This window comes from Pezoporus flaviventris, unplaced genomic scaffold (assembly GCF_033815535.1).
Source record: "Pezoporus flaviventris isolate CSIRO_AGI_PZ_B2104156 unplaced genomic scaffold, CSIRO_AGI_Pfla_v1 ptg000083l, whole genome shotgun sequence".
NCBI lineage: Eukaryota > Metazoa > Chordata > Aves > Psittaciformes > Psittacidae > Pezoporus > Pezoporus flaviventris.
The window spans coordinates 5,912,794-5,935,698 of record NW_026892631.1 but is presented as its reverse complement, the minus strand read 5'-3'; the positions used below and the strand labels follow the sequence as shown (position 1 = coordinate 5,935,698).

Sequence of the window (22,905 nt, the reverse complement as noted above, 5' to 3'; positions counted from 1 at the left end):
CTGATATGGCATTCACTGATTAATGCAGTAAATTAGATGCTAACTCACATGAGATATTGTATATCACAAACTTCACTCAGCAACGTATATGTAGTGTCAAACATTTTTGATGCTGTGTTAAGTTACTAGATTTTCCACAGGCAAAACTCTGAGTATCTACTGCAGTTGTAGGATGAGATTATGAACAGAGCCTTTCAATTTCTGCCCAAAATTACTTCCAGACTTGGTCACTGGAGTACCTGATACTGTAATAACTGCTCAGATTTCCAGAATTCAAGTAGAAATTGCTTTCAGTGTAGTGGAAAATAGCAATAGAAGCCTACCAGCACCAAGTCTGGACTCAAGTTCTTTTTCATGGACGCGCATCTGAAGGCGGAGAGATGCTTCAGACATGTGATTTATTTCTCCAAAAAGGTGCTTTCAAGAAATACCCACTTTTGAGTTCTGCACACACTGAGTGCAATTCAGATCTGCTGCTTGAAGAAACTGCAGCGAGAAACGTCACAGAGAGACCCCGAGATCTCTTCTAAGTGGTTTGCGTAACTACGCAAGCAAGGTAGAGTCCCCCCATCTCATGCTTTTCAATGGATATTATTCTGTGAGTCAACACACCCTGACTACTTTCAACTACACAGGCACAAATTCACCAGGTGAAGGTATTCCCCTCCACAAATCCCAGGCAGTGTGAGGCTCTAGCCTTAGCAACAACAATTCATCTCATGGTTGTCAACACTAATGAGACTGTAATGAGATTCTGGAGTTATTTGTAGCTGTGGTACAGGTAAGTCCCTTTGGTTGCAGGTAGACATCCTTCCCTAGCTGAATTGGCAGAAGAGGTTATTGCCTCCATCTGTTCCGAACCACTTTTCCTCCCAGTCATCTGGTGAAGAAGCATGTGCAAGTACTCTCCAATTTATTTCAGGCAAAGTCAGTCAAGTGAGACCAAAACAACAGCTCTTACCTACTCCAGGATTTGCTGTCAACCTCTCATTTTCAAGTGGCAGCTGTTCTCTGGGCTGCATGAACACATGTACAGACTGTTGTGACCTGCCTGAAGATTAGAGGAGCAAAGCCACAATACAGTGGTACTACAAGGCAGGGGAGCAACTTGGTGCTTATGCTGTAGTCCCTTTTAAAAAAATGTCATTCTAATATGTGAGATAATTCTGATACATGACAATATTCTTACTATTCCATGCAAAGCCATTCTTACTATTCCATTTCTGGAAGAGGGAGTATTTCCCTTTCTCTTTTCTAGAGAGGATATAGGGCATTCTGTGGAACATCAGGCTGCTAACTGCCACTACCTCTGCAGCTGTGGGAAAATTTGTGAACACAGTTTGGTCTTTATCTGAGATACTCAGCTCAAATCTGCTTCTAAAACAAGGAGAATGGAAAAAGCACCTGCAAGTACGCCCAAGTCCAGAGGAAATTCTGTCTCAATTTAGAACTACACAAGAAGGACCTTGCTTTAATCAAAGATGGAGACAAAAGGGTATGTTTATGTGCAGGAAATTATAGCAGCTTTTTCTGCAGAACAATATTTAAAATTATTAAATACAATGCACGTATAAACCCCCCAAAACCCACGATACAGTTTTCTGTTCAGAAAAACCAACTGCTTTAAATTTTCCTAGCAAAGAAGAAACACTGATTATGCTAACATAACGGAACAGCAATACCCTGACATAATTCTTAATGGCATACCATGCTTAAGAAGTCCTGTCAGTTACAATCTAGGCTAGAACTCAATGATCTCCAGGAACTGGACTTACAATTACTAACTCCTCAACGTAACCAGATAGCCTTGCAGAAGTAGGATGAATAAAGGTTCAAGACAAATGCTGCGCATAATATAGATCTTAACCTCATTTAGAAGCAATGTTGTTTAAGGCTTTATTAAGGGATTGAGTTACCACTTCCGCTTAAACAGAAGTGACAGAGTCACTCACAAGAGTAATAAAAATAAACAAGATAATGCGAGAGAGGGAATTGCACCTACTGCTAAGGAAGTAACTGAGAAAAATAATGCAGACCTTCTATTACTGCTCTCTGGAAAGCGGCATGGGATCCAGTGTCCAAATGCAACTCAATTTAAGCAGATTTTCCAAAAAGCCTTCATTGAGGTCTCCCATAAAGGAATGTGGTTAACAACAACAGGAAAAAACAAAACAAAACAAACCCAAATGCAGAGAGGCAACATGATCTACAGGGCTCCATTAGAAGGTTCTCTGCTGTAGCTCTTCTACCAACAACCACTTTACTTTTGACAAACCACTCCCGTATCTGAATGTTCTGTGTGAAAGAACTGTGGGGTTTTTTTTCCTAGAAATATACCTTCTTTTCTAGACCCACTCATAAAATATCTACAGAGGGTAAAAACCTAAGGCTAATTTCTGGTTTATAATGTATACAGGTTTCCAAGAACAGCAGGTGGTTTTAGTTCTAGTGCAGATAGGCTTCTAGGTTTGACTGGAATCATCCTATCAACACTGCAGGAATGAAGCTTGTTTGGGTACTGTTGATATTGGAAAGTATTCCTGGATAGCGCTATTTATCTTGCACTCAACAGCCATTTCATTTTTTTTTCCAGGTTTATCCTAACAGACTGAATAAACTCCTGCAAAATAATTACTATAAAATGATTTATCTAGCATGCTAACCAGTAAGCGTGGAGGATGTTCAATAGAGAACCCATCTGTTGAAGCTTCCTTGCCTGACACTATTCATTTGAAAGTGAGGAATTGGTGAGCAGACTTTATTGAATACAGGTATGAAAGCACCCACTGGCTTTAAAAGGATAGTTCTGTTAGAAATTCAGGTCTACAATTCTTCAAGCAAAGCATTGTCCTTGTTCTGACACTCTGATGCTGCTATGATGTTAAAGGTGGAATTAATTGCTCTCTGAAGTGCCTCTTTTTCTCTCTGATGACTAAAAAGGGGCCACAGAGACTAGCTTTGACATGATGCCTACCTTTCAGATGGCTGAAGTCATGAGAGATGAATACCACCTTGTCTAACTTCATACAACAAAGCCACATGAATGTCTGAACTAAATCTTGCCTAGGGAGATTGAATCCCGTGATGTTGTGAATTAGATGACTGGTTTATTATACAGATTTTATTCCCTGACAGTTCAGTTGAGGTCTAGACTGAAAATCATGCTGAACTGCTTGGGAATTAGCTCTGCAAGTTGGAGTTTGTTTCCTATCCACAGAAAGTGTCTTCTGGCCTTTGCTCAAATGCTAAGAAAAGCAGCCAGCATCATCAGAACATAGCTGTGTCAAAAAAAGAGGTCTCCTATACACTATCACAATAAAGAAATAAAGGGACAAGTCCGGTGCTTGGCTTTGTAAACTGGAAAGGAAAGCTGTCTTTGTTTCACCTCATGTCTTTCCTACCCACTCTTTATGAACACTTGGCATTTAGCAAAACCCACACCAGTATAGCAAGATTCCTTAGGCAAACACAGCAGCTCTCCCCTGACCAAGCTCCCTGCCCGAGTAACTTTTAGAATAAGTGCAATTTCCTAAAGAGGAGTCTCCAGGGACAGCACACAACTATACCAACATGGTCTCAGCTTTGGCAACGTCCAGCATTAGCTGAAAACTCAAAGCTGACAGCAAGGCTATGCTTTCCTGTTTCATCAGTCAAATCTCTCAACTTAAACATGTCAGAGATGCACCAGTAACCCGCTGGTTATTGCTGCTGCCACAAATGGCCTCCTTCTGTTCACTCACTACTTCTCTAATGTTTCTAGGATTGATGAAAGGGCTACTTAAAATTGTTCCCATTTCCTCCCAACTAATTCTACCCCACATGTCAGCTAATCTAATGCTCATTCACTACAGCCCAGCCAAAGGGCCTTTCTCATCTTAACTCTTCTGATGCTGCTTGCCTCTGTGGTAAGGAATTCACCATCTCATTTCTTTCTCCTTTGCCTGTATTCAGTGCACAGCACAGACCAGACTCCTCTGTGATGGTACAGCAATATGAGTAAGTGGAAGCAGTAATAAACTCCTCTGTAGTATTTACAGAACAGTGTCACTCTGGGCTTGCAGGGCAGGAGGAGTTATTTTGCTTGACTGACTTCCATTTGGTGGCATCCTGCCTGGTCGTGACACTTTAGTTTCATTTCAGCAATTACCTTAATTGTCCAGGAAAGAAATGTACTGTTTACTCAAAAAGTCAAAAAAAACCCAAAACAATATGAACCGGAAAATGCTCTAACAGCTATTGTACTTGAGAAAGGCAACTGTAATGCATTATAGACACTGCTGATGTCTGGAACTGCTAGTAACAGAAGCAGCAAATAGAAGCACATTTATTATCATTTAAGGGGAGCCACGCAAAGTCACATATTAGCCCACATTCCACAAATCAACAATTAAAATGAAGCCTACTTGCCACAATCTAAACTTCCAACGGAGAAATTATTGCCCTAAAGATTTCATGGTGAGATTAGATAGGGAGGAATGTTTTACGACTAAAGGGCTTTCCCTTTAGGGAATAGGCTTGTCCAAATGAGAGAAATTGCCTGATTTCACTTGGGAGCAAAGGAAGTTGGAGGTACTCCAAAGATGAAATTAGAAGGAAATAGAAGAAAAACACCATAAGCATAGAAGGCCACTGCAAAGCACTCTGTGCAAAGATGACCAGTTCAAACGTTTCCTGGAGTGAACTTTTTTCCAACATAAGGAAGCTTATTTTCATTTCTAACTTTTCTTAATCAGTTTTAAGTTATATTTTTAGAAAACATGCTTTGTACAAAGTGCACTTTGCAATCCAATTTAAATTAAAAAAATCAATGTAGCTTTATAGTAACATGTATCATTGCAAACACTAAGTGTCAGCTCCAGCCTCCTTTACCTACAATGAAAGAAAAGCTCCAACTTAAACCCAACTCCTCTACCAAACTCTTCTGTTGGCTCTGAAGAGCCCAGCAATGACACAAAGTGAAGTCCAAATCAGTGATTTGTCTTGTTTGGCTCCTCCTTTTCCAAAAGCTTTGATAAATATATAGGGGCAGATCCTCAACTGATACAAGGAGTTCAAGCTTCAGCAATAAACAGGATGATGTGCAATGTGCTTTACAAGTTTTGATACCAGAAGCTCCGCTCAAGTAACTTCAGTGTTACTCACTTCCTCTATTTAAGGAAATAGCTTGCATTCAGTAAATACTTCCATTACTTTGCTGTTTAAGCCACTTGGCAATTGTTTTAGACAGGTGAGTCACTTTACTGTTGTTCTGTTACAGATGTCTCCAATAAAAGTGCCTGATGAATTAATATGATTGCCCAAACTTTACATTTAGTGTTTCTGATCTTGGACCGCTTACTTTATTTTTGTTATGGTTTCATTAACATCTGTTCATAACCACATGTACATACACTGTTATGCCATGAGATGCTTAAAGAGTCAACATTGACTTTCTGTAGTCCGATAATGTTACAGAAATATTGAGATCCTTTTCATATTAACAGGTTCTTCTGGTACCGTGTAACATGATGCTGGATTTATGCAGTCATTGCTTACAGCTTTAAATGACATCTTAAAAATCCAGTACATAAATTAGATGTAAGTGCATGGAATATTTGGCTGTAGTCTCCACAGAATCATTTACTCTAGATTGTGGCTCATATAAATCAATCAAAACAGCTTAGATTCCAGTATGCCACAACCCATCATCTCACAGAACCAGACAGACTGCCTCTCAACCCTCAAAGTTTTTATGTATCAAAATAATAGCTTTGTTCATCTCTATTCACATCAAATAAGAAATCCAGCACTGATATTATTTTTGGAACATGATAAATCTCTCTGTGAGAGTTGACTAAATTATATTTCCTTGTAGATTTGAAAAACATTTTCAAACCTCTTATTTTGCTTACAAATCTCCTGATGCTTCATCAATCATGCCCCATGAACAATACACTTCAGCGTGGGACTGGACCCAGAATCCAGCTGACTCATTTAAGTGCTTGCAATCTCCCAGTTGTACAAAACTTCAGCACTTCAGCTGGCAATCATTTAAAGAAATGGGGGGGAAAGGTATTCTTAAAATTTCTTTCATGCAATAAAACCTGACTGTAATTTAATACCTTGTCATCCGTGTGTGACTTCAGGATCAATATGCGTTACTAGCAGGGCTTTCAAAGGCTCAATTCATAAAAGCCCTGTATGCCTCATTTATGGAGGTACTCCATAAAACTGCCTCCGTGGAAGCATGGTGCACAGTCTGCCCTTTCTCAGCCTCACATCCTCAGTGCAATTCAGTAATGATGGCATTTTTGAAAACTCCTGGGGGACTAAGGAGCGTGGTTCCCATTAATTTGTTCTCCTAAGTCCCTTGGCAGCTTTTCAAAGTTCCTCTCTTTCCCCATGTTTTTCATTACTTCAAAGTATAAGGATCTCCACATACAGGTTTAATGATCCTGGCTGAGATTCTGATGCACAGCTACTGGTTGTGAGTTTCCAAATACAGCATAAAAAATGTCTCAATTTTTGAAAGGGCATGCACTCCTTTTCAAAAAACTTTGGTCCCCCTTAAATTTTTCAGGGAAAAATCAGTGCATCAGGTTATGGTATTTCTATTTATGTATTATGCATTTGATTTGGAATTACAAGGTCAAGGCTTTTTGGTTTCAGTTGTTCTGTTGCAGAGCATCTACTTCACTGTGTCCATCACCGCTGACACCAATGTACCACACCTCTCCCATGGTACACACAGTGCAGAATTATTAAGCAATGCCTGTGGTTTGCTGCAGTGATTGGTTTGCTAAGCAAGGCTGCAGGAGACCATGCACAAACAAAACAGCATGACAAAGCAAGCAGAGCTCCCTGAGGCAGAAAGAGGAAGGTTTGGGACAAGGAAAGAGAAGAACAGGACTGGGTCTTACAGCAAGACTAGGGCAGACGTGCAATGAGACCTCTTAGACGCAGAGAGAACAAGCTGAACCTGATAACAACTGAACAAGATAAGCCCTGAGGTATAGAAATGCCCTGAGCCAAACTCTAAAGAATGCTTCACTGTGGTAAAGGGAGTTCTGTCCTCAATCCTTTATGCGTTGCACCACTGAAGAGCAGTGGTGCCTCAGAACCAGTGTTGGTATGACACACACACAGGCTTTTAGAAAAATAAGATTCTTGCTTCTGTCATTATCTAATCTTCTACAACCTGGAAGCACACAGAGAAAATCTTCTCTCCTCCTTGTCCCATCATTTTATTCTTGCTCTTCATCTTCTACTTTGCTCATCAGTGCCCCCTCAGGCTCTGCTGAGTCATGCCAGAAAAAGGGACTAGCTTCCTCCTGAACATCCCACATATTTACCTTTGCATTTGATAAGTTTAAATGTTAATTATCAATTCTTTTGCATTTCATTCAGTTTTCACAATTTGCTGAATTTCCCTCAGTCCTACTTGGTTTCTTTGCCAGTTCAACAGATTATCCCCCTAGATAGTTCAGTCTTGGTGACTGAGTGGCTATCTGATTAAGTTTGATTGCTCTAGTTAATTAATTGGATTGTAAATGTTTACTCCAATTCCTTTCTAACTTGTTAAATGCTTTAATCCCTTCTACTATCTACACCAATTATTCCTGCCTGATATCCTGTCATTTGTTCCAGTGTTACTGGTTTAGTGCCATCTCTCCTTTCCTCATCTCTCCCTCTGATTTATTCCTTTGCTCGTGCAGTCTGACTCCTACCCTTTTTGCTTGATCATCTCCCTCTTCTGTTCTAACTTTCGAAGCTTCCCTGCTGTCTTTCACCTCTTCTCAAAGACCATTGTCATTCTTCACAAGCATGAATCAAGTTGCACAGCCAGGTCTTAACATCTTCAAACATAAGTCCTGTTTAAATTAAAACCCTTTCCTACAGCTAACACGGACCTTCATGGATCTATATAAAACAAAACTCAGAGCAAAATCAAGGTTCTGCACACCCTTTGTTACAGGCCAGCAGTCTTTTGAAATGTAGGGGTTTATTATGAATAGAAAAAGGGAGAGATAAGACTGTCATCTACTGACACAATGGAATCAGCTTGCATAAATCTTTGCATCTGGAGTAATACCGGTTTAAAATCATTGGGTCATCTGCAAATCATCATTGTCCTCCCCATTTCTCAAGTGATAATAGTGAATGCTATGATTGTTTCAATAAATCAAAGCAGTTAAAACATCACAAGAACTAAGTGGCAGCAATTAATAGTAATAAAAATAAGTTCAATTTGGGGAAAGCAGATTACAGAGTTCATTTTCTTTCACTGAATCAATGGTTCCCCTGTTGAAATAAGCCTTAATTAAGGGAGAAGGTCAGGATAAAAATCATATAAAGCATTAAAAAGATAATGTATTGGCCAATTCTTCAAGGTGTTAAAAAGTACTTAAGATACACAACTGCCAACATTTGCAGGGGAACTGAGGGATTTTCAGAGTCTCTCAAGTTTCCAGTACCTCCTTTGAGCAGGCCCTTCTCTTCTGGTTATAAAGGCTTTGGATTTTCAAGGCTGAGATTTCTCAATGCTGTTTCTTAACCCAAATCACCTAACCTTTTTTTCAATTAGAGTTAGATGAACCTGCCCACTCTGGCAAGATTGTCTAAGAAACACCTACACTGGGTCCTGCTGTGGCAGATTCCATCCAGCCTCTCCACTTTCTGTATGAAGGCATCAGTTTCAAAGACCAAATTATAAGCTTTGTTCCACCGTCTTAAAGATTTCTTTATAAACTCCCTTCCTCATATCTTAAAAACCCCACATACACCATCAGTCGATTACTAAATAAAACAACAGAACACTAGGTCCCACTCACCAAGGTACATGAGAGACCTATGAAAACCAAATGCTCTAGACACTTGGGTTCATTTCCCCCCTCCCCTGCCTTTAGTGAGTACACTAATGTTCTAAATAGACTATTTAACATAACCATCACTGTCTAAATTTGGCTCCACAAAAAGTAGGCACTCACAGTCAGCAACAGAAATGCATAATCACTAATTCATTACTGTAAGAAGCTACTCTACCACTAATTGAGTTACTGTGCCTTTTCTAGAAGCAATATTAAGACTAAATTTGCTTAATTTTTTATTCCTAGTGTTACTATAACTTAATTTGAAAAAGATGAAAAATGAAAACAAAGATAAGCCCCATAACAAGCGCATTAAATTTATTCTACTTAAATGGGCACAAACCACAAGTGAACTAATTTTCACTTTGGAACTATCTTAAAATGATTTAACTTCCCTACAGCCACCCCACTCATCTGCGAGGCAGCTTTTTTTCCTCCAACACAAGATACCTAGAGGATTAAAACACTACCAGTTAGGGATGGTTTTCTGGCACACAACCTGAAGTCAGAGTAAATCAGTCATACTTCACGGGAGAGCAGAGGTGAATGGAGAGAAAGGTGGTTGCCAAGGAATTTGGAGGCAAATATTCTTAAAATAGTAAGGCTTGTCCAAATGCCTATTTACTGAAATTAACTCCACGGGAAAACCAGCTCAGTGGAACTGCATAAACAGCACAGGCCACTTCAAGGAAAATGCTGCCAATTTGCCTCATTTATATATTTATTTTTTTCAAATGAAGGATAATCAGGATTTAATCCAGTCATGCTGAATAACTCCCACTGACTTCAATTAATTCTGGATCTATCCTCTGGCTTCGTAAACTCTTTAACCACAAAGGAAGTTTTCCAGCTTCTTATACATGGAAATGACCTGGATAGACCAAATAAGTATTATGGCAAATGTCGGTCCTAAACCTCAAATAGAGACAACGACTTCTGTAATTTCAGAGTACCTTCTTTCTGTTAATCATGTCCATTTTTTGGTTTTATAAGAAAGGCACAATACTGACTGTGGTCATTGCTGTGTTCACCTGGTCCCCTGAATTTCTGGGCAGTGGTGGATCTCCAGACCATGTAAGATGACACTGTTGGCTCCACTGAAGGGATATGTCTCCTCTCCAATGTCCCATAATTACAACTAAGCAAATAATTAATAATTAAAAATTATCAACACCATTAAGTTAGTTGCTTCATAAATCTTCTGGAAACATCTTGCAATTTTATTCAAGTGAAACTTTCTTAAAAGTTACACAAAATTCTTTGTGAATTATTAATTATTAGTGTCTAAATTAGCTTTGTGTCATGTGGGACTTCAATTAGAAACCTGTGAGAACAATCACTGGAACAACATCCCCAGGGATGTGGTAGAGATCCCATTACTGGAGGTTTTCAAGATGCAGTGGGACAGGGTGCCAGATAATCTCACTTAGGCTCCCTATCCCACAAGCAGATCATTTGAGCTCCTTTCCAACCTGGGCTCTTCTATGTTTCTATTAGATACACTGATATTATTTCTGCTCTCGGTTCCAAAGATGTTCACTTTTCCAGGCAATTTTCCAGTAGGCAGCATCAAGAATTCATTTTGAAAAGGGCCTCACTGGTATTTTGTTAAGTTCAGCTAACCACAACATCCTGTCAGCAAATTAATTTATACGACAAACTGCGGAAAGTGAGCCTATGTGGGAAAACCAAAATGATATATATTCAGGTTTTGGCCGGATATACAAAACCATGATTTCTGTAATGATTCACATACGTAAGTAATCCCGTCTGGAGAAAGCCCTTATTGATTTCCTGCAGTTGATGCATAAATCTGTTGCTAGATGATTTATCCAACGGAATCATGAAAAAGTCTACCTAACAGTTGCTCATATTTCTCCATATGTGTTGCAAGCCCATATTTGTACTCTTCCCTCCCTATCTTTTCCCACCAAAATCACCTTCAATTCTTCAAAATTCTTCCTTTCTTGAGAGGTCCTCACGGATTTTGCTGTTAGCACAACCTTAACTTCAACTCTCAGGAATCTGCATATGTACAACCATGAGATCATTACAGAACTAACTATTTACCAACTCTGAAGGCGATGAGTGTGTTTCTATGTACTTTCAGTAGCTACTGAAAAATGCTATTGCTGAGTAGACAGAACCATTAACTTAATCAACACTACACTGTCTCTTCCTCTTCAAAATAAATATGGTTTTTATGTTGCTTACTGAGGTCGAAAACTTGAAAGCTAAGTGCTTCCTCTTGCACAGGCTGAATGTCTGAAATAACTGCTTTTAACAGCCTCAGAGCATCATTAAACCTTTAACACGTTTTAGAAACATTTGATCTCCATGCCCCTTACTTTAAAAGTTACTTCTAACTGGTAAATCAAACACTGCTAAGTAAAACAATGTCTTGTCATTTACTTGTGCTTACTACTAAGTACTTTAATTAAGACTTTTGGAAATAGGGTAGCAAATTAATTCATTTACAACTGCAGTAAAAAAATCAGTAGGAAACCCATTAAATATCATTAATAAGTCAATACATTACTTAGGAAATGAACTCTATTTTTATTACTAGAAATAGCCATCAACTATCAGATGCCACCATAATAATTACTTCACTTGCAGAAGGAACAAATTCTTAACCTGCATTATTAAATTAATATATTACTTCTCTGCAATTATCATTTTCTATTTATTCCTTTTTTTGCTTTAGAGATGGCACTTATTTAATAGTAAGTTGTAAGAAAGAAAATTAGATAATCAATAGTTTAGGTTTTACACACTGATAAACACAATCTGTTTCACATTTAAGACAGTAACTGAAAGTCAATTGGCTGTAGGACGCTGGGTAATGCTACCTGTTTAACTGTCCTGATCCAAAACCTATAAAGTTCCAAGCAGCCTTTCTATTGACTGAAGGGGCTTTCTGATCAGAATCTAATCCTAGGGCTCAGGAACTTTCTGTAATAAAACCAAAAGCACTTACACATGTCAAGGGCTAACAAGCCCTATAAGAATTAAAGCCAGAGGATGGAGTGCATGACAAGAATGGTGGTGATGAGCTACAGCAATGATAAAAGATGCACCAAATAAACTTTTGGCCTATCCTGAGCAGAAAAAAAAACCCAACAGAACCCAAAAAAAAACCCAACCCTCACCACCCCCCTCCCGCCCCCCCCAAAAAAAAATCAAAAAACCCTAATCAAAACCCCACAACCCACATAAACAACCAAAACCAAAGGAAACCCCTCAATATGTTAGGACTTTCCTTTTTTCTATCAAGCTAAGCCAATCAAGAAGCATTATATAATGGGAATTGGGAAAAAATGAAGATATCCGAACGACAGATCACTTTGATTTTCTAATCTTCTGCACAATTGAATAAAGAAAGGGAAATATGGAGCACCATTAAGACACTGAAATGATAGTTATGTTTCAACTCAACAATTTTCAGTTAGATGGAATATGAATCCAGAATTCTTAGATTTAGAATTCAGAATTTTATCAGTACCCGAACTTTTTTTCCAGTTCAAGTGCAATAAAAATCCCACCTTTCCATGTTTAAAGAACTCACAAAATGGAATTTTCAATGCTCAAAAGCAAACCCCAACATCAAACTTCTACCTTCTTCAAACCCCTGTTGGCATCTAATTTAGATCCAAACCTGTATCCATCCATGAAAATGACTGCCTATTTTCCTGTCTAGGTACCTTAATTTATTTTTAAATTGTGTCTATGATCTTCAAAAGGCTTAGAAAAATTAGGCTGTAGGCTTCTTACTGTTTCTCAGATGCTTCTTTCTGAAGTTCACCCATGCTTTAGGTGTTTTAGTGACATTAAGGTATCAAATAGCTAAGCTGCCTGAAAGCTTCTAATAGCCACAGAAAAATTAGATTTAAATTAATTTTTCCTTATTGCTTTCCTTATTTTCTCTAAGCCTAAAGTGCTGCCCTTGGCTGCTCATCACCACTTTTGTTCTTGCAGAATGACACAGCACCACATCTTCAGCCGGGTGTAAAACGCTTAGTGGTATCAACCCACTGAAAAAGGAACAAGTGGTTTTATTCCCTGGTTATGTTATCCATATACCATGTCCTGTGAGCAGAGCAGGGGAGTAGCCAATTGCTACAAATCTGTAGACAAAATGGAAGATTTGTTCTTTTGCTCACAATATGTCTTAATAGCCTCAGCAACCGACATCTGTCATCTGCAGAGCAGTGCCCAGTATTGGTATGAGCTCACTCAGCTAACATTATCCTGTCACTTGGCTGTCCATCATTTACGGCTCTCCTTCAAGTGTTCCCAAGAGAAGAATTCCTGTACCTTCATGGGAGCTGAATACCTCCCACAGTCTGCCATAAAATTGCAATGAATTTCCAAAGCACTGTGGATTTGAATGATTTCTGTCTCATTCACTTTTTTGTTCTGGGGAGTTGAAATACTTTCTCCTCAGCCTTAGGAGCTACCAAGATGTGTTCCGTACATCAGCAGCAGAACAGGTTCTTCCTGTCTGACATGCCTTGCGCTTTCCACACAATGTCAGGCTATTCCTTGCTGGAGCTTAGGGATCACCTTCATGTATGGACAGTGCAATGAACCCCTTAATACAATTGACCTTTGTGGACAGCAATGTGAATAACCAAAATAACACATTCTCCAGCATATTTCCCTGTCCCACACAGACTGAAAAGGAAGATATACATCTCAGCTCAGCAGAACTCCAAATAAATAAGATGGACAAAAGGTAGTATGTTAAGTGCTGTAAGTAATAATATTCTTCACTGACACTCCACCTAAAGATTTCAGTATGATTCACAAGCTCCATAAAGCTGGCAAAACTAAAATGCAGCTGTTTCTGGCATGAAGCACTAGATTTACATACTTGAATTGGTAATGGAGCTTGTATTTAAAGAAGTAACCCCCACTAAGGTTGCCCACTATTAAACTTCCATGCACTACACTGAGCTATTAGGGGTTACTCAGCAATAGCTGCTTTGGAACACAGCCAAAGAAACGTTTATTAGAATCAAGTTTTCAACTGTTGTTTAAAAACACAACCCTGAAATTTGTTATCCAGAAGGTCTACAGCCATCACAATCAAATAGCTGATTTGACAAGAAGCCTTAATTCTGTGAAGGTTCTCTAACAGCCAGGAATCATGCTCCTCTCCAGAAAGAGATCAAAAGACTGTGAGCTAGAGGCAATAAAATACTCTACATTACCTGTACTGCAGTTCTTCATCGCAAAGGAATCTATAGCCGCTATGCTCTTGTTCCCATGAGCAACATACTCCACTGAGATCCGAAATGGTTTCTCTAGATGTCCAACTCTCCTTTGAAGCAGCACCCATCTGGTCTCACCATACAGTGAGAGGAAAGAACAAAGAAGAGCAGTAAGAAAGGCTACTTTACAGGGACCACATCCCCCCAAGCTGCAGCTCCACACAGAACTAGTCATAGCATGCCTCCTACCACAACGTTCACTCCCCTCGCGGTGCTCCATGGTCAGGGCCTTTCCCTCCCATGGATTTCGCAACAGCAAGCCTCTAAGCACCAAGATTTTCACCCAGTCAAGGTGCGGAAAACCCAACTAAGCAGTAGCTTATTGCTTTCTTCTGTCACACTTCCGTGCTCTCAGATTTCTCACACATGTCTGCCTGCTGTTTAAAAAGAAGCCTAACCTCCTAACCTTCTCTGCTTTCTTTGCGAAGCAAGCTGTGGAATCTGCACTGCACATGCATATCCCCTCTAAATATCACTCCTCCTGCTTCTCAGGAGGTAAAGTTTCTTAATCTCTCAGGCAATAAGCCAGTCTCCAGGATTTACACAATAGCTGTAATTCCCACCACCGTGTGGCTGGTTGAGGTAACATGCTTTGCTCCTCATGCAGCTGGCTGGAACATCCACACCTGCATGAAGCACTACAACTAAAACATGCCTTTTCTCCTCCTCTCATTTCTTCCTCCTCCCCCATGGCTCCCAAGCAAACAAAGTCCTACCAAGTTAATTAAGGACCTAAGGAACTGGATTAGGATTAGCAACCCTGGAGATTTACATCAATGCTCCAAGTGTTTCAATTTAGTCTGCTTGCTGCCAAGAGTAAATGAGAACAAGAAGTCTGTCAGAGCGTAATTTACTCCGAGACACGAGAAGGCATCATCCCGTGCTTTACGGGTTTGTGCTTATACATGGGCTGTGCACAAGAACACATTTTTCTTGGGGAAGAGAACCCACTGGAACAGATGTTCTGAACACAAGAAACTACACAGTTTATGTGGCATCCATAACAAAAACCTCTTTTTCCAAAAGTATGTCAAGATCTGGATGCTATCAGGTTAAGACACACTTCTGACAGGATCTACAACAACATACGTGAATGACATCTGCACCAACCAACCATCACTTGTGCGTGCTACAAGCATGACTCAATCCCAAATCGCAGATCCTGTACTGCTACCTGCTAAAATACTTTGCTCCATGTTTATCTCATCAGGGACACAACAGTGTCATTATACGCTGCTGAAGCGGCCAAATTTCCCAGCAGGCAAGTAAGCTGCCAACAGGTATGTTAAGGACCTGCAGAAAAGTCCTCAGCAGGAGCTGCATAAGGACCCTGCCAACAGCTAACACAGTCCAACTTGCAACTCGAAAACAAACACTGCTTTTTAATGATTTACTTGGTTTCTTCCTCCCTCCTTTTTCGGCAAGAAAAGTGAAACTAGACTGCTAAGTTTCATTTTTTGTTTACACTTGTTTTCATTCCCACATCTCATCTTCTGATTTCTATGCTCAAGGCTCCTGCTTCCGGAAGGGGATGTTGGCATCCTCACTCTCTTTCTGTCCTCCTTCGCCACTAGATAAATCTGCTGTTACTGGAATGAAATTAAGTAAAGCATCAAGAGTACTTTAAATGCTTAGCTTCTGTGTTATTTCTTTTCATGTCATCTCAAGTTAGGCATATTATAGGGATTAAAAGATTTGAATTTCCCTACAAATAGAGTAGAAATCCACCCTAGATTTAATTTTGATTATGAAATACAGAAGCATCTGTATGTCATGAAAATCGTTCTCCTCAGCTTCAGAAGACTGATGGATTTTAATTCCAAGTGCGCTGTGGCTCTCAACAATGATTTCCATTTCTGTGCTACTGCTAACCCTCTGGATAAATGCGCCAGGAGTTTTAGGAATTGCTTTTCTGAGTTACTGGTGCAATAACTTTAGTTTGAAATTCTCAGGCCTCTCATAGTTTACCACAGAAACTTTATTAACTCCCAGAGTGGTTGCCAGGCAGGTATTTTATATCACCACAATGCATGATTGGAAAAGGCAGACTCACTCAAGTCCAGATTCATTACAAAATACACTCACATTTTGTGGTACAAATTCCTACAATAGGCTGCCTGAGGGGCAAAGATTCAGGTGAAAAGAAATCCCAACTATCAGCCTCTTTCTTCAGCGACACAAAAATAAATAAACTAAAGATTATGCTAACTGCTGGATTTATCAGGGACATTAAAAACAGCCACTGGGTAGTAGAGACCCACAGCCAAATTTGGATGGGAGTCGATCCTACTGTCATTCCGTGGCAGAACGAGGTCTCTGATCTCCAGACCTTTCCATATAATACCCTGTATCTAACAGACCCATAGTGAAGGCTACCTGGCAGCAGCAAGATCTACTTCAGCATAAAAGATACGCATTACATGTTAAGCAGTAGTAGCTTTATTAAATTTGTATTAGAGGCCTACAAGTTACAAATCTAATTTTAGAAAACGTTTCAGCAATCACTTCAGTCTCTTTTTTATATTTTGAGATATTTGGGGAAATATTACATGTAGAACCTCTTCATAAAGCATACTTAACCAACCTGATAGCTTTCTGTGCCAAGAAGATCGGCTTGGTTAATGAGGGGAACAGTGGATGTTGCTTACGTTGACTTTAGCAATGTTTTCAGTGCTGTGTCCCATCCTATCCTCAGCGAGATAAGGATGGAAGTACAGACTATAGGAGTGGACAGTGAGGTGAACTGAAAACTGGCTGAACTGCCAGGCTTAGAGGGTTATCATCAGTGGTACAAAGTGCAGCTGGAGGCCAGTCACTAGTGGTATACCTCTGACAATCACTAGTGGTAGATCTCTGGGCCAAAAGTAGGGCCAATAATGTCTTCTGGCCTCATTAATGACCTGGATAATGGCACAGACTGCACCATCAGCAAGCTTCCAGTCAACCTGGGAGGAGTGTTTGATACAGAGGATGGTTGGGCTACCACTGAGAGGGGCCTTTGGCTGGAAATCCGGGCCAACAAGAACCTCATAAAGTTCAAAGGGAACTGCAAAATGCTGCCTCTGGGAAGGAACCACCCCAAGCACCAGCACAGCCTGGAAAGTGCCTTTGCAAGACTCGTGGGTCCTAGTGGACAAATGCTGAACATGAGCTAGCAATACGTCCCCAGTGGCAAGGAAGGAAAATAGCTTCCTGGGCTGCACTGGGATGATTCTTCCTCTCCATTCAACGCTGGGGAGACACATCTGGAGTGCCTGGAGATATTCAAAACCTGATATGGCCCTGGTTAGCCTGTTTTAGTTCACCCTGCACTGAGCAGGGAAGTTGGCCTAGTCAATCTCAGAGGTTCCTTCAAACCTCGACCATTTTGCAATTCTGTGAAACGTGGGTCCCAAAAGCAAATTACAGCAGATAACAGATCGCTCCTGTTATCCTCTGTGTAACCTCCAAGCACTCTACAGAGTGATGAATCAGCCTGGTAAGCTGACAACTGCAAGGGCAAAGTCACCAGTTACTGCACGCGTAGCTATCATCTTGACACAGCCTTCAACAGCAAAACCCTTTTTTACCACGCCACTAGCTATAATGACCATGATAATCACTCTAGATACTGCCTCAAGCAATAAAAAAGACCACAGTTTAACATTTTAATTTAAGCCTTTATGCTGTACAGCAACATGTTATACTGCATTGTTTAGGCACTGCTCAGTGTCTTTATACAGCAAGCCAGATGCACCCAACAGGACCTTCACTGAAGTTACACTAAGAAAGAAGTTGGTTCAGATGGCTTTAATCTGCAGTATAATGAGATTTGGACAGAAACTAATAACACTGTGGTCTTCAGTAACAGAGCAGCTCAAAATCCTAGATTCAAGTATTTACAAACTTCAGAAAAGTTCAGACCTGGGTATATTATCTAAAGAGAATTCATTGCTTAAAAGAAAGCCTAAGCAACACCCAGGGTTTCTCTTACAAGGCTGTACTGGTTTTCTCAGAAACAGAAAATGCATCTGACAGACCTGAACACAGTTTGTTTTTCCCCACGCTGGGCCTCGCACAGCCGTGTGAGGGTTACACGTTAGATCCCGAGCAAACCAGAGCACTTCTCTGTTACTTAACCTTTGTTAAACCTCCCGTCCAGGACTCAATTTGCCAGGTACCAGGTTTTGCTCCCTGGCTTCTATTTCACATGTAGTTACCCAGTTTCAGAAGCCATAATCCAGTTTTCATGGAAACTTAATTTCCAAGTGATATCTATAGTTCAGACACTCTTTGGTTGTTCCTGCAGTGTGTAGCTCCAGGAGGAGCACATTCCTGATTAATTCAAATCAATACACTAATGCTTTAGATGCCATTTTGTATGCTCCTCTGAGTAATGCCAGCACTAATAAACTACTAGAACTCACAAGTAAAATCTCAACCCAGAACACTTGCACCCTGCATTTGCCTGTCTTCATGGATAAGTGATTTTGAATCCAGTTAACACCCACATACTCAATGGGTGCTCTTTCATTCTGCTAAAGAGAGGTTTCAAAATGTTCAATTCCAGCAAGGTCTGGGACTTGACATGCCATATACAGCAACCATCTTTGTGACATCCATCTACATCTGGAAGGTAGAATTAATTTCCTTGCTATCAGCCAGCCTCATCGCCTGTATTGCCACCTTCAGTACAGTGCGCTGTAGGTTTACACCAGCCCCTAGGCATAAGTTAAGTTTCACCCAGAACACTATCCCAGCCTAGCTTGGGTCAAGCCACTGCTTTCTCACATTTAGAGGCCAATTTGAAAGCAAAAGTCTTTGATGTATGAGAAGAGTATGGAAACAATTATGAAAAACCAAAGAAGCAAACTTAAATCCTGTTGTCTTGGATATAGTAAATGAGGCCAAAATGCATTTGAGCTGTGGCATGGGAAATGGAGAGCTGCATGGCCCCTCCTGGGTCACAATTCAGCATGTGCACTCCCAGCAGCTATTAACAGGAGGCTGAGGGAAGAAACGAACCTCAAACTATCTCCTCTCCTTACGAAAAAAGCTCTCCAAATACAAGCTGCATTTTGCTCTCTCATCTCCACTTGCCACAGAAAAAAACCCCGTGGAATGTAATAGAATTCTCATACCTAACTTGAGTTACTGTGTAATTTTATTTCTCCAGGTCCAGGCTCTCTCCCATCTAAAACATTCCTATTGTTACCAAAACTTATCATGGTATGCCTGGGAGGAAAGCACAATCTATCTTGACAAGAACTTAGTTTTATCTCTTCGGTAAAAGATTCAGCAGTCTTTGAGGGATAACAAACTTAAATAGCAGTAACAGCAGCCGCATCAGAGTATTTCACATCAAAATCCACCTGTGACCCGATAAAGGTAGGGAGAAAATTAGAAGCTCATTTTTGAGAATGAAACCTTGTTAAGGGCAGAATTAAAAACTATCAGAAGGAATCCAAAAGAGAATTTTTCCCCTTTACTAGATGAATTGGTGAAAGAATGTAACTTTCTCCATCTCACATGCCACTGCACTGTTATACAGGAGTTTATAACAGGTTTTAATATCGCCTCCATACTGCTCCAGACTTTCTTTTCCTTCAGCAATCAATGGGCACTGCAAAAAGGAAGAACCAGACTAGACCTTTTCAGGCTGCAGCAAAAAGCAAATGAAAAAATGCTTTCAAGAAGTCCATACAATTCTAAGAGACAAAAGGAGAAAACAAAATGACCCATGAGGCTGTGTAAATTCTTCTCATTAGTTTAAACGACACAATACACTGTCTCGTAATTAATTTTAACCATCAACTTTGAATTAATATCCATTTCCTGATCTTAAAATTACTTAAAAGACATCAGAGCCTGAACTTGACACATGATGATGCAGTCTTGAGAAAGATCTACCTTCTAAAATAGCAACAAATAAAGGTACTGTATTTTAATGCAAGAGTTTACTTAGCATTAAGGGGATAATTCTTGATGTGAAAGCCTGCAGTGCAAACTCTCTTGCTCATGCCTCATTCTAGTTAGTAAGAAAAAGAAAAATGGTATACATTTTCTCCTATTGATTTAATGCCAGTGGTCTTTGTACCCTTCTCCATGGCTTTTTGCGTAAGCAAGACAGAACACTTAAATACAGTTAAGACCTTTATTAGTGTCACTGGAGCAGACCTTTAACATTCCTGTGACTGGTTTCAAGAATGCTTCTCCGCCCTTCCCTCACACTACAAAGATTAAATAATTGTAATTATTTTCTTTCCTTTTACTCTTTTAATGCTTCCAAGATAAACTAATAACACCACCACTGCCCATAGAAAATACTCTGTAATTCTGCTAGGTTTGATCGATGAGTCAGACACAGTGTGTCTGTTCCTTCCCTGGAACAGGAGACCATCAAAATCTGGGCTTCAGGCTGCAATGACATGGCCTCACACGTGCTGGGAAGGAAGCTAACTCTACCTTTCTTTTAAGATTGTGATGCTGGGCTCTTCTGCGCAGCTGCTCTACTGAGAGCTGGACAACTGGGGAGATGGAGCCAGAAGGTGGCAGGTCTCTTGTCCCAGGGAACAAGTGATAGGACAAGAGGAAACAGCCTCAAGCTCTGCCAGGGAAGGTTTCGACTGGATATTGGGAACGATTTCTTCTCCAAAGGTCAGTCAAGCATTGAAACAGGCTGCCCAGGACAGTAGCGGAGTCACTGTCCCTGGAAGTGTCCACAAACCGTGTAGATGAGGCTCTCGGTGACATGGTTTAGTGGTGGCCTTGGCAGTGCTAGGCAACAGTTGGATGCGATGATATTAAAAGTCTTTTCTAACCTTGCTGATTCTATGATTCTATATCACAATCTGGCAGAAACTGCTTTAGGTTTCAGTGAGACACAAGTAGCCCATAAAGGATATTATTCTGTTACACTTATTCTTAGGTAACAATGAAAGTTTGCATTGGTAATAGAATCTCCTCCTATATTTAGAGCATCCTATAAGACCACAACACGACTACTCCACATGGGCAAATTTATTAAAATGGCAGAAGATAAAACATACCAACAAAAAAGCAAATACCTGTTTTTCCTCTTAACTTTCACAGAGTTTAAAGTAATAACTTTTTTTTTTGTAACTACTTCCTGAGTGTCACTTTGAAAAATCACTGTTACAAAGATTTTGCTTTACTAACCTGGTTAAAGTAAATTCCCACGTTTGAAAATGGGAAGACATCCATTTGAGTGCTGTAAAGAATTGAATCAGCAATTAAATCTAGTTCTCGTGATTACAAATGAGAATCTTGTAATGGAATTTAATACAGACAGAGGCCTTGGAGGAAAGAGCACAGAACTGCAGAGGGATTCAAAGACAATGAAATGATGTATTATGGTGGAGGGCAAGAGTCTTTCCAACAGAGTAATCTGGCATCTTTGCACTAGAACATAACCCACTAAAAATGGCAGGGTTAAGAGACTACTGCAAATGAAAATACAATAGAGCTAAAGAGCTTCCACAGAGGAATATGTTCACCTAGCACAGAACTTTCCTTTCTGTTCCCCAGTTAAACCATGAAAAGTGGAACTTTCTTCCACCTCTCGAGAAAGTTCATATTTTGAGGCACTCCTGGGATGCTACGATTAGTAATCTTATCCACGACGTGGCATCAAAACTGATGTGAAAAGAAGAGCTCAGCATACTTTTCTGAGGTACAGTGGCTCTTTAGTGTCACCTCCTCTTGTAGTCCTCTCCCTGTTTGCAGATAAGCTTGATTACACTTCCTGTAATGGAACTAGCACTGCCAAAAAATGAGGTTTCACTGTATGAAACCAAATTGCAATAACTGCTGGCAGCATGTAAGCCAAAGCAATCCCATGAATGCTTCACATCCACAGAAACCATTACATCTTTAGATACTTCTACAGACCTCACAGCCCTTTAGCAAAGGAATCAAACACCTCATTTTTCAGGTGGGTCAAAAGGAGGCACAGGAAGGTTGTAAGACTCATCTAGTCAATAACTAGATGGTAGAACTAGGATGAAGGATAAAGTTTCCCAATTCTTATTCCTATGTCCTAATCCACTGCATCATGCTGCTTCTGATGAGGGTAATTGAATTTTGTGCTTTGGGAGTAATTTAATTGTCTTTGAGTTTCAAAAGGAAATTTCAACTTTCAGCCCAACATGCGGCACTGCTTAGGTGTGCCAGAGAGCAGCTTTCATTTTTTATTTGAATACTGAAAGTAAAAAATCTAATCTTAATTACAGTCAAGTACAGGGAAGGCTTCAGAAACACAGGCTGTCTTTTCAAACGGAAGAGTAGTGGCAACATGTTGTTCTCCAGGAACTGAGTTCTCAATAGCCATGTCTGGAGACTGATTAAAGTGGGATTTTTACCTTAGCACTCAGCAATGGCTCCTCACAGCACGGCTAAAGGGAAGTACAACTATTGTGCTGCTCACCATCTACATGGTGGAAAAAAATCCATGAAGTATTTTAGGTTCAAAGGCTGAAAGATCAGATGAGAGGGAAGGATTTACTTAAGAGAACAGCTGTTCTCTTTAAGGATAACTCTGTATTCTTTAGGGATATGTTGCAATTATTTAGCAGCTTTAATAACCTAAACTTCAAAATAAGGTATCAGTATATTCAAAAGAAGATTAAGGACTAGATAAAGGACTGTCTGGATCATAAGGTTCAGAAGGATTTACAGGACATCTACTTCAGGCATTCCTGCCCACTATAAGACAGTCCCAAACCTCCTGTGAGAGGTTCCTAAAATCAAACCCCATATAAAGCTGTCTGGCTGGAAAAAAAAAT

At 40.0% G+C, this 22,905-nt stretch overlaps 1 protein-coding gene across 1 annotated transcript in view; it reads right to left on the bottom strand.

Annotated features, from left to right (window-relative positions):
* Positions 1-22,905, bottom strand: part of ALK (ALK receptor tyrosine kinase) — a 316,033-nt gene that overhangs the window by 92,684 nt on the left and 200,444 nt on the right. The window contains exon 5 of the mRNA XM_061475364.1: positions 14,063-14,190. Within this exon, the coding sequence (XP_061331348.1) occupies positions 14,063-14,190 (128 nt within the window). The remainder of the gene's footprint in view (positions 1-14,062; positions 14,191-22,905) is intronic.